Below are 14151 nucleotides of genomic sequence, written 5' to 3' on the forward strand. Positions count from 1 at the left end.
TATAGGGGTTTGAAGGGCCTAAAGATCATAACTTGTTTAAATTTCAAAATTATTTTTTGGGAAGAGTTATCTCGCTTTGCTCTAGGAATGTAGAGCACAAATACTTTTAGCATACCAAGTTTTGCGTCCAAGGAATGAATACTTACTTTGAAATGATTTCTTGAAATGAATTCTTATTTAAGACACTACCACGGTGTTCAGAAAATTTGGAAATAGATTAGACAAATTTTTTTAGACATTTAAAAAAAAAAAGGAAACTAGGGCTGTCGAAAAGTCCTTACTTTTTGTTGAAGACAAAAAAAGTTCTAGTTTATGGATTATTATTATGTTGTATGATGTAACGTATCTCATATTATTTAAATGTTACTGAATAACGAATGTTTTTTTTATTCTGAAAATATGTACTCAATGAAGTGCAGGTACTTGTTTTACAAATATTATGAAAAATGGTTATATTAATATTCACCGGTTAAAAAATACAAAGAATATGTGTAGTATTTTCCAAATACAAGCACCACAGTAAATAACTGACTTCGATACGTAAAAAAAGTTAATGAAACTTAATGGGAACCGTATCTAATGGTGAAAGGTGGTTGAAAATACCATTTTGTATTTATCTTGGATGAACGCATATTTCATATTCTTTAGGAGAGTAACTTGAGCCGTAATTGCCATTGAAGTCATAGTGAGTGTTTTCAGGCTTGTCAATACTGCAATTCTGCAGAAGGTGCGCCAACATGAAGAATATCTCGGACTGGGCCATCATTTTCCCGATACAACTACGCCTCCCAGCGCTGAATGCCAAAACGTTATCCACTTTTTCTTTGATAAGACAACCTTTGTCGTCTAAAAACCTTTCGGGCTGGAATTCGAACGGATTGCCCCAGTATTCGTCGTGCATGACAGAAGCAATGTTAAAGAAAACAACAGTTCCTTTCTCTATCAGGTTTCCTTTCACATATACGTCAGTTGTTGTCATATGTGGAATCCCCATTGGAACTACTGGAGATAATCTCATAATTTCTGATATTGCTGCCATCGTGTATGGTAAAACATTTCTATCCGATATTGCTATGACCTTGTTCCTCCCTATGGTTTCGTCCAGTTCTTCTTGGATTTTCGATTGCACATCTTGATATTCAGCGAGATACATGAGAGCCCAATTTAGTGTTGTTGCGGTAGTTTCGAACCCAGCGCCGAAAAAGTCTTGCAGTGTGCCCAAAATCTGGCTTTTCGTCAGACCTACTTCGTTAGGTAAATCTGTGATGTTGTACTTCAAACAAGCCTTCAGAAGACCATCCATAGCATGCCGGGTATACATTGGATCAAACGTATTCTTGATCTCAATTTCATGAGCGTTGCGAGCGTTCTTGAAGTGATTAACTAATTCTAAAAATCTTTTGAATCGGCCTGGAAAAAAGTATTGTAACCAAGGTAAAACATCAAAATAACTTCCAGCAGTGAAGAATTCCTGGAATATAGCTTGATCATTCATCACTTTTAAGAAATCTGGATCTTCTCGTATGTTCTCGCCTTTTCCGTAGCAAAATTGGTAGATACTACTACCAGTTGCCAAGTAAATTTCCGATTTTGGATTAAAAGGTTTGCCTTTAGCTTCCAGAAAGCTAGAAACAAGAATATCAGCCTCTTCTTTAAAAACCTCAAGCATTCCAGCATTATCGTAGCTACTAAACTCCCTGACCACAGTACTGGCTATTTTCCGGTGCTGTATGTATCTCTTGTCAAAGCCACTGAATCCGAGACCCTTCATGTCGTTCAGACTCTTGATGGAGAAGAATGGTGGCCGTGAAGCGAAGCTGTCAGAGTCACGCGTGAGTGTTGTTTTCACGGTGTCTTTACCACATATTACAACCGTGGGCCACATACCGAATCGCAGAAAAAACACATCTCCGTAATGCCTCTGGTACTCTCGGAACTTTTCCACTGGATTTGATCCGAGAAATGGCAGGTGCCCGAGGACCGGAAGTCCCCATGGACCAGGAGGTCTGCGGCTCCACTCCAGGATGATTTTAAGGGTGACAAATACAGTACATAGCACCGTCACCACCCCGACAAGGTCCGAGGTCATCTGATTAAGATGGAAATTCGATCCCGATCCAATCATCGTCATTTTGGCTGGAATGAAGTGAATAGATGGTTGTTAGTTGGATCTCTATGAACACCTGAGCAACAATGTAACATGTTACATGTAATGGCTTTAATAAACCAGTAAAATGCCATACTTTATTTAAATGCACATCAATTTTACATAATTATCTATATACACGAAAACAACGGCATTTTATTCGATTTCAAAATCTAATTCTGAAGCAGCTTGAATTAATTTCACAAATGTTTCCTTGAGTTTGTTTGCCTCTTAAGATTTGCAAGCGGTGAGCGTTTATACGCTAAACCGTTTTATGTCACGTAACTAAAACCCGGAAGCATTGCGAAAGCTCTACCAATGATAAATCAAAGAACTGAGAGAACTTAAGGCTAAATAGTTTGATATGTACCTCTTTTAAACATCTCTATGTTAAACTAATCTTGCGGTTGTACTGTTTAATGAAGCAAGCCTTTTTCTAAACTTTTAAGTTGATAAATGAAACGACATATTTAATGAAAACAATTAACGTAGCTCGCGGATTTGCTCACGTCACAATAGGAGTTGATGTAAAGATCTGACCGTCATAGCAAACCCATACATATTTTCAAAATGACAAATAATCTTTAGACATATAAAAGGATATATTTCAAAAAGCTTAAGCGCAGTTTATACATACATTTATAATTATCAAGAGCTAAAAATAAAGACGTGAAATACATTTTAAGATTTTGTTCTATAAGGTATGAGTCTGCTTTGGAATTGTTTCATTTAAGGACGTTGGATCCTGCGATCATAAGTCTTTAAGTTTTTTTCTAAAGTATTTTAAAAAATCTACATACATAGGTAAACCAAACTTCAAAACAAAATTTTGAGTCTATATGCTACTGTCAGTGCTACAGTGTATTTAATATGACATTTCTGCACTGAAAGTGCAAATTGCACATAAATCGCTTTTCCCTCAATAATTTTTTATTGGAATGAACCATGACATCAAAATTAATAAAATAAAAAAAATCATAAAGAAAAAGTTTGCAATTTCTTCATCTAATCGATATTTTGACCTTTTTGCACTGTTAAAACGCTATTTTTATCCATTTACGATTCAACATCAGCTAATTTTAAGCAGAAATGATTTTATGAAATATTAGTTAAATGTGCCGATATATGTCGATAGAAACATTGAAATATTGCTGTGGTGTCGGTCTAACGTCATTGAAAATATACGGTTTTGTGAAATTTTTAAAATCTATAAAGTTGTTTTGCAGAAAATTGGCCAAGAACACAAACTGATTATTTTTTATGTATTGATTCAACATCATCTCTTCTGTTACTGTCTTAAGGTAAATTAAGTTCGTCTAAATCGTTTAAAAGTTTTGAGCATAGCTTTGAAATGCGTTTTTCGACTAAGATATGCATTCTACTATATTTTCATTGAAATGGCATTGTTTGATTTTATTAGCGACACTGTGTTTGAAACACGATAACATTATTACCACGCAAACGAATCTCAAATAAATTTTAGAAATAAAACACTGAAACCTATCGATCACACGGACACAATTTCAGGGTAGTTGTTCTCTCAAGCAGTAAACTCGCGAGTCACCTTAAATCATTTAATGTATCAGTACTTTCAAAGAAACAAGAGGCCCAATGGGCGACATCTCTCACCTGAGTAACAACGGGTTTATATGGTTGTTCAAAAGATATTGTGCCATATGGCCCCTCTGTAGATTAACGAAAAATAAATATCTGAATTTTACACTTAATTTTGCATAAACTTAATCTTTGACATATTCACCTTAATTGAATACCATTTTAACCTAAAATATGCTAAAAAATCCTATGCAAGATATATAAACTACATTTTCAGTAGGAGTTCACTTTTAACTTCCAGTTTCCTTTATTTTAGTCCCCGCCCCACTGTATTAAGCGATCAAAATGTATGAGAGCATATAGGTACGCTTTCTCCCTCACCTACTTACTAGTTATAGAATTTTATTTTAAAAAATTCCTATTTGTGAATATTAATATATCCAAAACTATGATAATAGTTTTTAATGAAGCGGGCAGACTCTCTAAATCTAAATTTAACTTTGCTGATGTTGAACTTGAATGTGTTTCTGAATACAAATACTTAGGTGTGTCATTTTGTTCCTCAGGCTCATTCTCCTTTGCTCAAAAGCAGCCTCATCAAAAAGCGTTAAAATCTTTTTTCAAACTCAAAAAAGGGTTTTATTTCTCCAAATCCGGACATCAAAACCACAATTCACATTTATTTCTGATAGTACTATTAAACCTATTTTATTGTACGGCGCGGAAATTTGGGGGTACTTTAATCCATTTGCAACAACAACAAAAAAAAACTCAGATCCCTGGTTGTGCAATGGAAAAAATTTATTCCAACCTACTTTGTGACAAAGTGCATTTGAAGTTTTGTAAATCAATACTTGGTGTACATAAATCTGCAACAAACTTTGCTGTTTTATCTGAATTTGGAAAATTTCCCTTATACTTTGATATCATGAGATATATGTTAAGTCATCAAAGTCAATCCTTTTCACTTTTGTATAATGCTTATTGTGAATCAAAACAGTTGTTCAAACAGAATATTCCCTCCTGGTATGAATCAATTCAATTTTTATTTAATAGCGAGCGCAGTGCGCCGGCGCGAAGCGAGCTCTACCGGCAAGGCGGGTGTGAATAGAAAATTCGGATTATAGTTGCACATTCATTTAACGATTTTTTTGGCGTCAGTAAATCGGACCAGTAATGCATTGTTTTAATCGTCCCAGTAGTTCCCTGTAATCATGGCAATTATTATCACTTCACATTCTCACGAGAACCAGAAAACAATATAAAAACAATAACGATGTATACGACATACAACCAATGTTACCTCTAAAGTTCACCTCAGTACACTCAATCAAAAATAATCGAGTGACGTCACAAAGGTTTACACATTGATCCGATAGATTTTTTCGGCGTCAGTAAATTTTGACCCACAATTCATAGTACCATTGGTTTCCAACCTCACGTTCTCGCGAGAATCAAAGTAAAACTTTTGAGAAGCATATAAAATGTGTGATTTTAAGATCATCGTGCTTTTTAAGTAAATAAAACAGTAAACTTTGCGTACTTTTATTTCTCAGGGGAGTTTTAAAGAGTCACACGACACACAGCCAACGTAAACTTTGACGTCACAATAATGGGAAATTACTCTAACTGAAGTTATTGTAAATCTGCTTAAAATACTCTCAAAATCTTGCAAAGCTAAAGAATGAGAGGATTTTCAGCAGATATAGGAAACAGTTGTAACTTGCACTCATTTGAATGAATGCTAATATTTATTTTATTCACTATAATTACGGTAACGTTGATTTCCAGGACGCTACACATGGTATCGTTTTTAGACGGGGTCACGTGACCCCGTCTATTGGTTTACTGTCAGCCGAAGTCTCAAACCGGAAGGCACGCGTAGAACACATGAATTGAGTGTACGCGTAAGAAAATAGTGCAGAAAGTTTTCATGCGTTTCAGGTTATATATATTATAAAAACACGCATTAAATCTTTTAAGTCCTCTGTGTATAAACAAAATTCTATTTAGAAAATAAACAAATAGTTTTATTGATCAAAATATTGTTGCTCGGGTTCAAATGTTGAATGAGTTACGTTACTGAATGCACAGCGCCGTTGACGATTAAGTTGGTGTCATTAACCAATAGAAGAGGTGGATGGTGGAATCGAAATTAAAGCTCCCAAACGCAATGTGACATTTTTGAAAAGTTGTGAATTTTATTTTGACAATCTTTCACCTTAACACTACCAAACTACATGCGCAAGCCGAAGTTAAAATCGGGACGGGTTATACACAGATGTTTTACAAATTAAATAGAATAGGTGTTTCATTGGCTTCCAGTCTACTTGCGGTATGACTGCTGTTCGTCTCTAAAGGAATTTTGTACAAAGAAAATAAAAACAAGTCTGAATTTGCCTTCTCGTTCGTTGGCTCTTTAGTTGATTAAACTGAATTTAAATTTTAAACAATGCATTGTAAGAAAAAACTATAATAGATTATACATTTTGGAAGACTTATACATTATATAATGTATGCAATCTTAATTATCGATTGAAGAACCAAGTTAAATGTTAATGCTCATGTTTTCCGGCTTAGTTGGAATCAGGCTTGGGGTGAATTACATTGTAAAATAATGCATTACAGTGGAGCCTCAGTTATCCGGACGCTTTCGTTCCCAAGTCCAATCGTCCGGATAGGTGAAGCGTCCGGATATCTGAAATGTGTCTATTGTTGTCATGAATGATAATGTATTTGTATACAATGGCCACAGTGTTGATACTAGGTTTTTTTGCCTTTTATACCATACAGCAACACATGCTAGAGTTGTCTGTTGATATGAACGTTTTTAGATATAAAGAACTCTGCTTTATTTTATTATTTTGTCATGAAATATAATAATGATAACCGAATCTAGCTAAATCCTTTGTGTCCAAGTGTGATATGTGTGTGATTAACTGTTGTTCGCAATTTTCCAATTTTTGAAAGTGATTTGGGAAGTCAGTGTGTGTTTATACAAGCTACTCATGAGGGTCTAGCACGTAAAAAAGGTGTGAAACTTAATTGACAGGGGTAATCTTTTGTACTGAGTACGGTATCATCAAATTTTACGGTCCGGTTAAATGAAGAACGATTATTAGTAAATTGGTGTTTTGTGACAAAAACAGACCGTCCGGATCCGGAACGCGGGATTCCGGATAAATGAGACAAAATAACGTATATAAAAAATCTGTTCCCAAATGAAATCGTCCGTAAATTGAAGTGTCCGGTTATTTGGTGTCCGGATATCTGAGGCCCCACTGAACATTACCATTACTTCGTGAATTAGGGCATTAAATTACCATTACTATTACTTAATTTTCTTGAAGTAATGCATTACATTACCATTACATGAGTAAAGAAATGCATTACCATTACTTTGTAAAAAGTCAATAAGTTTTAAAAAAGTAATTTAAAAACTAAATAAAGAGTTTATGTAAATTTTTCATAAATAAAACATGCTTAAAATGTTCATGTTTACTATCAGGTTCAAATTGAATGACTTATACAAGATTGCTGTTGCACTTGTAGTTCTCAAAGTAAGGTTGGTCCCGTAACATCTACACACTAATGGCGGAGTTGACAATCTCTGTTATTTATGTCTCTGATTTTCGGAGTATGATTTTTAATGATAGGAACGGTTGTACCGTAATTCGTGTTGGTGATGCACGAGTTTACACAAAAAAGTAGTTAGTGGCGATCAGATTTATTTTCTTCATTTGATGCAAAATTAATAGGTAAAAAAATTTTACCTATCAATTTTGCATGATTCCCAAAAGAAGAAAATCGTGTCAGATAAGTCGGTCTTAAAAATCAAAATGGCGACCGTGGCAAATTTTTTTATTGTCAAAGTTCTTGGAATCTTATTGTAAAAAAAAATATTTCTAACGTCAGGTGCCTGTGTTTGTTATCGGTATACAAATGTTCACTTTGTTTGTTAATTCAGCAGTTTTAGAGTTTTCGGGGTTTTCATTAAACTTTTATTACGGATACCGTCCGACTTGTGGATTTTCCCTTGGATCACAAAATTGAATAAATCTAATGATTAAAATTATCTTCTTTTACATAGTTGTTCGATTTTCCCGATTAGTAGTAATTTTTAAAAATTTTCCTTGGGGTCTTATTTTACATAATATACCGTTGTGTCAAATTTCTACAATTATGAAGGCCGGGATGGAGTAAAATTTAGACATCAAGTATCAGACAATTGCAAAAAAGCTGAATTCACATAGATTGTAACAACTAATTCAAACTCATAAATTTTGGAAGCATATTCGAGGAAATCCAGGACTATTACAAATTCAAACTTTCAAGACCCCGTCTTTCAGCACTCTCAGAACTTTGATTTTTCAAAGGGGGTGGGTGGGTGGATGGCAGCCTCATCCAAAAAAATCTTTACAGGCAAAAAGAAAAAAAAGGATAATTCTCAAAATCATGAAAATTCTAATCCTTCAGCTCCTTAGCAGTTCAATGGTTTCTTTATTTTCACTTCCATTTATTACATGCTCGGGTGGGCTCCATTTTTTTGTATAATATGATAAGCAATTTTTTGTTAAGCGTAAATTAAAAAAAAAAAATGAAAAATTAATTCTTTTTTTAAAGTGGAGGGGGCAACTCCATTATAAGTCGATTTTCTATGTGTAAATTTAAAAAAAATAATATTTTTTTAACATGGGGGGGGGGGTCTATGATATGTCTTTTTGTGTATGTAAGTTTAAGAAAAAAATGTCTATTGCAAAAAAGGGAATGAACTGACGTACGTTACATTCACTTTAAAAGAGGAAAAGAGTGCAATGAACATTTATATTAAAATCTTTATTATTCAACAACATTGTATCTGAGATTGAACTATTGTTCTACTTATAAATAAATAAATAACAAATCTTATAAACTATGAATAATGGAAATTTACTGAAAAGATAGGTATGTTTTATTTTATTTTGCAATCAAATTTATTTACGTTCTTAATTTTATTTTCATTGCGTGGACCCTGAGGTCCACGCAGAAAATATATAAGCGAGGTTAAACCGGATGCTATGGGGAAAATTCAGCCTGCGCATGAGCCAGCCTGGTTCCTGTGCGTAATGGGTAGCTCGGGGAACCAGGCTAGCACACGTTTATCTGAATCGGGATTACGTTATATGCACACATAAGTTCAAAGGCGCTGTCGGTAAACAGTACAGAAACAAAGTATTCCTTTTAAAGAAATGATTGGCATGTGATACATGTATAACCTATCAGTGTTATGAAATAAGTTAATGTTATGCCGAAACTACAACATGCATCAAATAGCATAATTTGCAATGTTTTGTTGTTTTCCGAATAAACATGTAACTTAACTTTACTTTTATAGTAGGCGAGGCTAGAGAACTTCCCGATTAAATTTTTTTAAGTATGATTGAATAATTATGTCACTGTATAAAAGTTTAAATATTAAGAAAAATGCATCAAAATATGAAATTTTTGATGTACACAAAGCTGTCACTGCATACTGTTAACAAAGTAGTGCGGATCGTAATGTGTGCGCAAATAGTAGAATTCACCGAATGCCTGATACTATACATGCAAACTTCATTCATAGATAGATCATAATTATTTTAGAAGTATGAACCCTTTAAATTCTAAGATAAAAAGTCAGGGCTATACATAGATGTATACAACATACAAATTTAGTGGTTAAAAGTAGAGGGCTAGAGTCGGTGGAATCGTTGATAATCTTAAGGCTTTCACGATTACGTTGGAAACACATGCAAAAGGTCCACGTATTGTAGTCCTTTTTTAAAGGACAGCAACTTGTTGATTTATCATAATTCGTTGTTTGATCACATGCTGCGCTCGCCCCAACGGTCGCACCGTAAAACATATTAGCATTGATGGCATAAAAATATACTGTCAGTATCAATACAAAAATTCAAAAGGGCACTTGGACACTGTCTAATTAAATTCTATATAAAAGAATGGAATTCTAAATTCACTATACACGCTGACAAAAAACTAAGTTGCTACCGCACTTTTAAGCAAAATTTTGGCAAAGAGAACTACGTTAGATTACTTTAAAAATTTTAGCAGAGGAGAATTTAACTCGTTTTCGAATTTCCGTTCATAGACTTAATATTGAAAGAGGACGATATCAAGGCATTCCTCGACAAGACAGATACTGTAATAGGTGTAATGTCAAATCAGTGGATGATGAAAAACATTTTTTATTCTCATGTGATCTTAATAAGGCATTAAGAGATACTCTGTACAATCTAGCTAATAACTCGTGTTAAAATTTTCAATACATGGACAATTACCGAAAATTATACTGGCTTATGACAAATGAAGATTACCAAATACTTGTACAACTCAGTGAAATGATTCTTAATGGTGGATTATAATGGTTATAGTTATATATACATATATATACATGTGCAATGTATTTACTTTTAGAGGGAAGTGTTGTGTTTTGTTATGTTTAAGCATACTGGCTTAACAATTTGAGAACAAGCAGTGTGAATGACTGTGCAGGCACCGTCTCTTGGTACACTCTGTTTTCAGGCCACTTTGTTTCTGAGGGGGTGGGTGGGTGGATGGCAGCCTCATCCAAAAAAATCTTTACAGGCAAAAAGAAAAAAAAGGATAATTCTCAAAATCATGAAAATTCTAATCCTTCAGCTCCTTAGCAGTTCAATGGTTTCTTTATTTTCACTTCCATTTATTACATGCTCGGGTGGGCTCCATTTTTTTGTATAATATGATAAGCAATTTTTTGTTAAGCGTAAATTTAATACAAAATTAAAAATTAATTTATTTTTTAAAGTGGAGGGGGCAACTCCATTATAAGTCGATTTTCTATGTGTAAATTTAAAAAAAAATATTTTTTTAACATGGGGGGGGGGTCTATGATATGTCTTTTTGTGTATGTAAGTTTAAGAAAAAATGTCTATTGCAAAAAAGGGGATGAACTGACGTACGTTACAATCACTTTAAAAGAGGAGAAAGAGTGCAATGAACATTTATATTAAAATCTTTATTATTCAACAACATTGTATCTGAGATTGAACTATTGTTCTACTTATAAATAAATAAATAACAAATCTTATAAACTATGAATAATGGAAATTTACTGAAAAGATAAGTATGTTTTATTTTATTTTGCAATCAAATTTATTTACGTTCTTAATTTTATTTTCATTGATTTATCATAATTCGTTGTTTGATCACATGCTGCGCTCGCCCCAACGGTCGCACCGTAAAACACATTAGCATTGATGGCATAAAAATATACTGTCAGTATCAATACAAGAATTCAAAAGGGCACTTGGACACTGTTTAATTAAATTCTATATAAAAGAATGGAATTCTAAATTCACTGTACACGCTGACAAAAAACTAAGTTGCTACAGCACTTTTAAGCAAAATTTTGGCAAAGAGAACTACGTTAGATTACTTTAAAAATTTTAGCAGAGGAGAATTTAACTCGTTTTCGAATTTCCGTTCATAGACTTAATATTGAAAGAGGACGATATCAAGGCATTCCTCGACAAGACAGATACTGTAATAGGTGTAATGTCAAATCAGTGGATGATAAAAACTATTTTTTATTCTCATGTGATCATAATAAGGCATTAAGAGATATTCTGTACAATCTAGCTAATAACTCGTGTAAAAATTTTCAATACATGGACAATGACCGAAAATTATACTGGCTTATGACAAATGAAGATTACCAAATACTTGTACAACTCAGTGAAATGATTCTTAATGGTGGATTATAATGGTTATAGTTATATATACATATAAATACATGTGCAATGTATTTACTTTTAGAGGGAAGTGTTGTGTTTTGTTATGTATAAGCATACTGGCTTAACAATTTGAGAACAAACCATGTGATTGACTGTGCAGGCACCGTCTCTTGGTACACTCTGTTTTCAGGCCACTTTGTTTCTGTATAGCTGTAGTGTTCACCCATTATCTCAAACAGGTAAATGCGTAAAATCCCATACATATATTTCATTCTATTGATGAATCATTTTGCATATTGCTGCCTGTAATATGAACCTGGACATTTCTAGGCTATTATTTCCTTCATTATAGGATATAATCATGATTTTTTTTTAAATGTATATGTCCCCTGAGGGCCCTTGATTGGTGAATTCATATTCACCAATATATATATATATATAAATAATACTGGTGTAACCTGACTTTCGTACATCTGCACTATATTTTTCCAAATTTTTTTTTAAGTGATGCGCAGTTTCATAATTTGTACTTGTATAACATATAATGTCTACTCTCTGCCCCTTTTATACGGTGTGTCTTATCTATCCCATAATGCACTATGTTACATAAATTGACGTTAATTATATATGCATGGCCCTGCAGTATAAATAACTAGTCTGAATCTTTAGTTACATAAACTAACACTCGTCCATAAAACGACCATAGTAAAATGTATATATATCTCGTATATATAGTAGGGTAGATGACCTTTGATTTTTTTTCATAACCTATCTAGCGAACTCTGCATTTATGTCTTTTTAAAAAACGTGTAAAACGGTCGCATGTCTAAAAACGTGTCATTTGGGGAATTGATTATCTCAGAAATTACTGTGCATGTACACTGATCATAATTCTGCCTGCAATGTAGTCAGTAGTCACATACATATAGTTCGTCCTTTCTTTTAAAAAAGTGTCCAATGTACATATGTATATGTAACCCGCTCTATCTGGATACGTCCATTATAATACATGTACATATTTATATTATTGTTTTCATACTTAATTATATTGGAAATCTGTAATATAGTGAAAAAATCCACAAAACGTGTAATAAAAATGTTGAGAATTTTTACCAGGAATATTTTACTCTCAAATTTGTTTACAAAAACGATGTTATGAAAGCATCGTAGTTCACTTCTTTATCGAAGGTGTTTGCATACATCTATAATTATATACACGGTGATTATATATTATTAAAGTTGCATAAAAATACTGCATTATAATGAAGGATAGAACAATCTTATTGACTTACTTTGCTTTATCTTTTTCCTTCGATGTTTTTGTCCCCCGGACTGTTCACATGCAGGACGCAACAAAACAGCTGATGAAAGTTACGTAAACAGTTGTAGAGTTCCGCGAGTTATCGCCCGTTGGATGCCTTTTGAACACTGTATTGGACGTTTAATACATTGCTTCAAAATCCGCAAGGTGTGTTATTACAAGGAATAAATGGTAAAAATTCGTAAAATATATAATAATTGTATAGTGTTGTGGTGGAGGAGAAGTGATGAAATACACCACAATTCGGTAGCATCAATTAATGGTGATTCAACGTTATTAATGTATCATTTTTACCACGTCCTCTGCAAACTGCAGTAGCGTGATGACGGGGGCGATCTGGTCCTCCATCGCCAGCAGACGACTACACTCAATCTTTCTGTCGCATATAAATATCTAGTTTAAATCGCAATGCTTACTTTGTTTTCAGGCACGTAACATCGGGGGGGGGGGGGGGGGGGGGCAGGGGGACCCTCCAGCTGGAACTGGGAGGAAGTCATGTGTTTACGACAGGAAGCCAGGTCAGACCGAAGGAACTATTTTATTTAATTTCATCTAAAGCAAAACATTTTACTAGTTTACAAGACAAACAAAAATTATTTTGGATTTTAAACTGTGAAGAACTAGATATATTAAACTCTCTTAGTAAATTTTTACAAAAGGCATTGCCTTAATTTGTATTTTGTAGTCAAATATTGGTTTTTTAACTTTTCAATCATTTGATAAACTATTTCAAATTTATATGTACATTTGTATTTTGACATATTTATGTATGGTGTTTAACATAAATATATAGAAGACACTGTATTGAATGAATAGAAACATACATAAATATCCTAATCAAATGTTCATGTCTGTCCTAGCTCTTTCAATCACCCAACTCTTTCCCTCTTGTATACATGTATGTTTATTGAATGTTTTATGTGTACATTGGATGTTGTATGTACAGTCTTCATGTTGCCCCTTGAGGGCCCTTAATTGGTTAATAAAGAAATTGAAATTGAAATTGAAATCGTAGTGTTAACCCCCCCCCCCCCCCTCCCTCCCCCTGAAAATTCAAACTTAGAAAGAAATCCATAGTAAAATTACCGAAAATAGGCCTCGGTACCTCCCTGGCTAACAAAATTATTTTAGACACCCCCCCCCCCCCCTAAAATGTTCCTGGATCAGCGCATTGATACGTAAAATGCATCATTAGCAAGTCTAAGGTTTTTCTTTGATCAACAAAAAACTAATACGCTGAATAATATCAATGAAACATAACATTCAGTGGGTTAGTAGGATTTTTTCTTACTAGATTTTAATCGCATATGGCGACATAGAAAGTTAAGATTGAATTAGTGGACGAAACAAACCGACTCTCTCTCTCTCTCTCTCTCTCT

The 14151-nt window shown here is 33.7% G+C and overlaps 1 protein-coding gene across 1 annotated transcript; it reads right to left on the bottom strand.

Annotated features, from left to right (window-relative positions):
• Nucleotides 1–322: 322 nt before the first annotated feature.
• Nucleotides 323–3071, bottom strand: LOC128158730 (cytochrome P450 1A1-like). Its single transcript, XM_052821678.1, has one exon. The coding sequence runs from the start codon at nt 2129–2131 to the stop codon at nt 614–616; it is 1518 nt and encodes a 505-aa protein (XP_052677638.1). The 5' UTR covers nt 2132–3071; the 3' UTR covers nt 323–613.
• Nucleotides 3072–14151: the final 11080 nt, after the last annotated feature.

The sequence above is a fragment of the Crassostrea angulata genome, chromosome 8 (assembly GCF_025612915.1).
Source record: "Crassostrea angulata isolate pt1a10 chromosome 8, ASM2561291v2, whole genome shotgun sequence".
Classification (NCBI taxonomy): domain Eukaryota; kingdom Metazoa; phylum Mollusca; class Bivalvia; order Ostreida; family Ostreidae; genus Magallana; species Magallana angulata.

Coding starts and splice junctions, on each gene's coding strand:
- LOC128158730 (XM_052821678.1), bottom strand. CDS start 2,131: ATGACGATGATTGGATCGGGATCGAATTTCCATCTTAATCAGATGACC.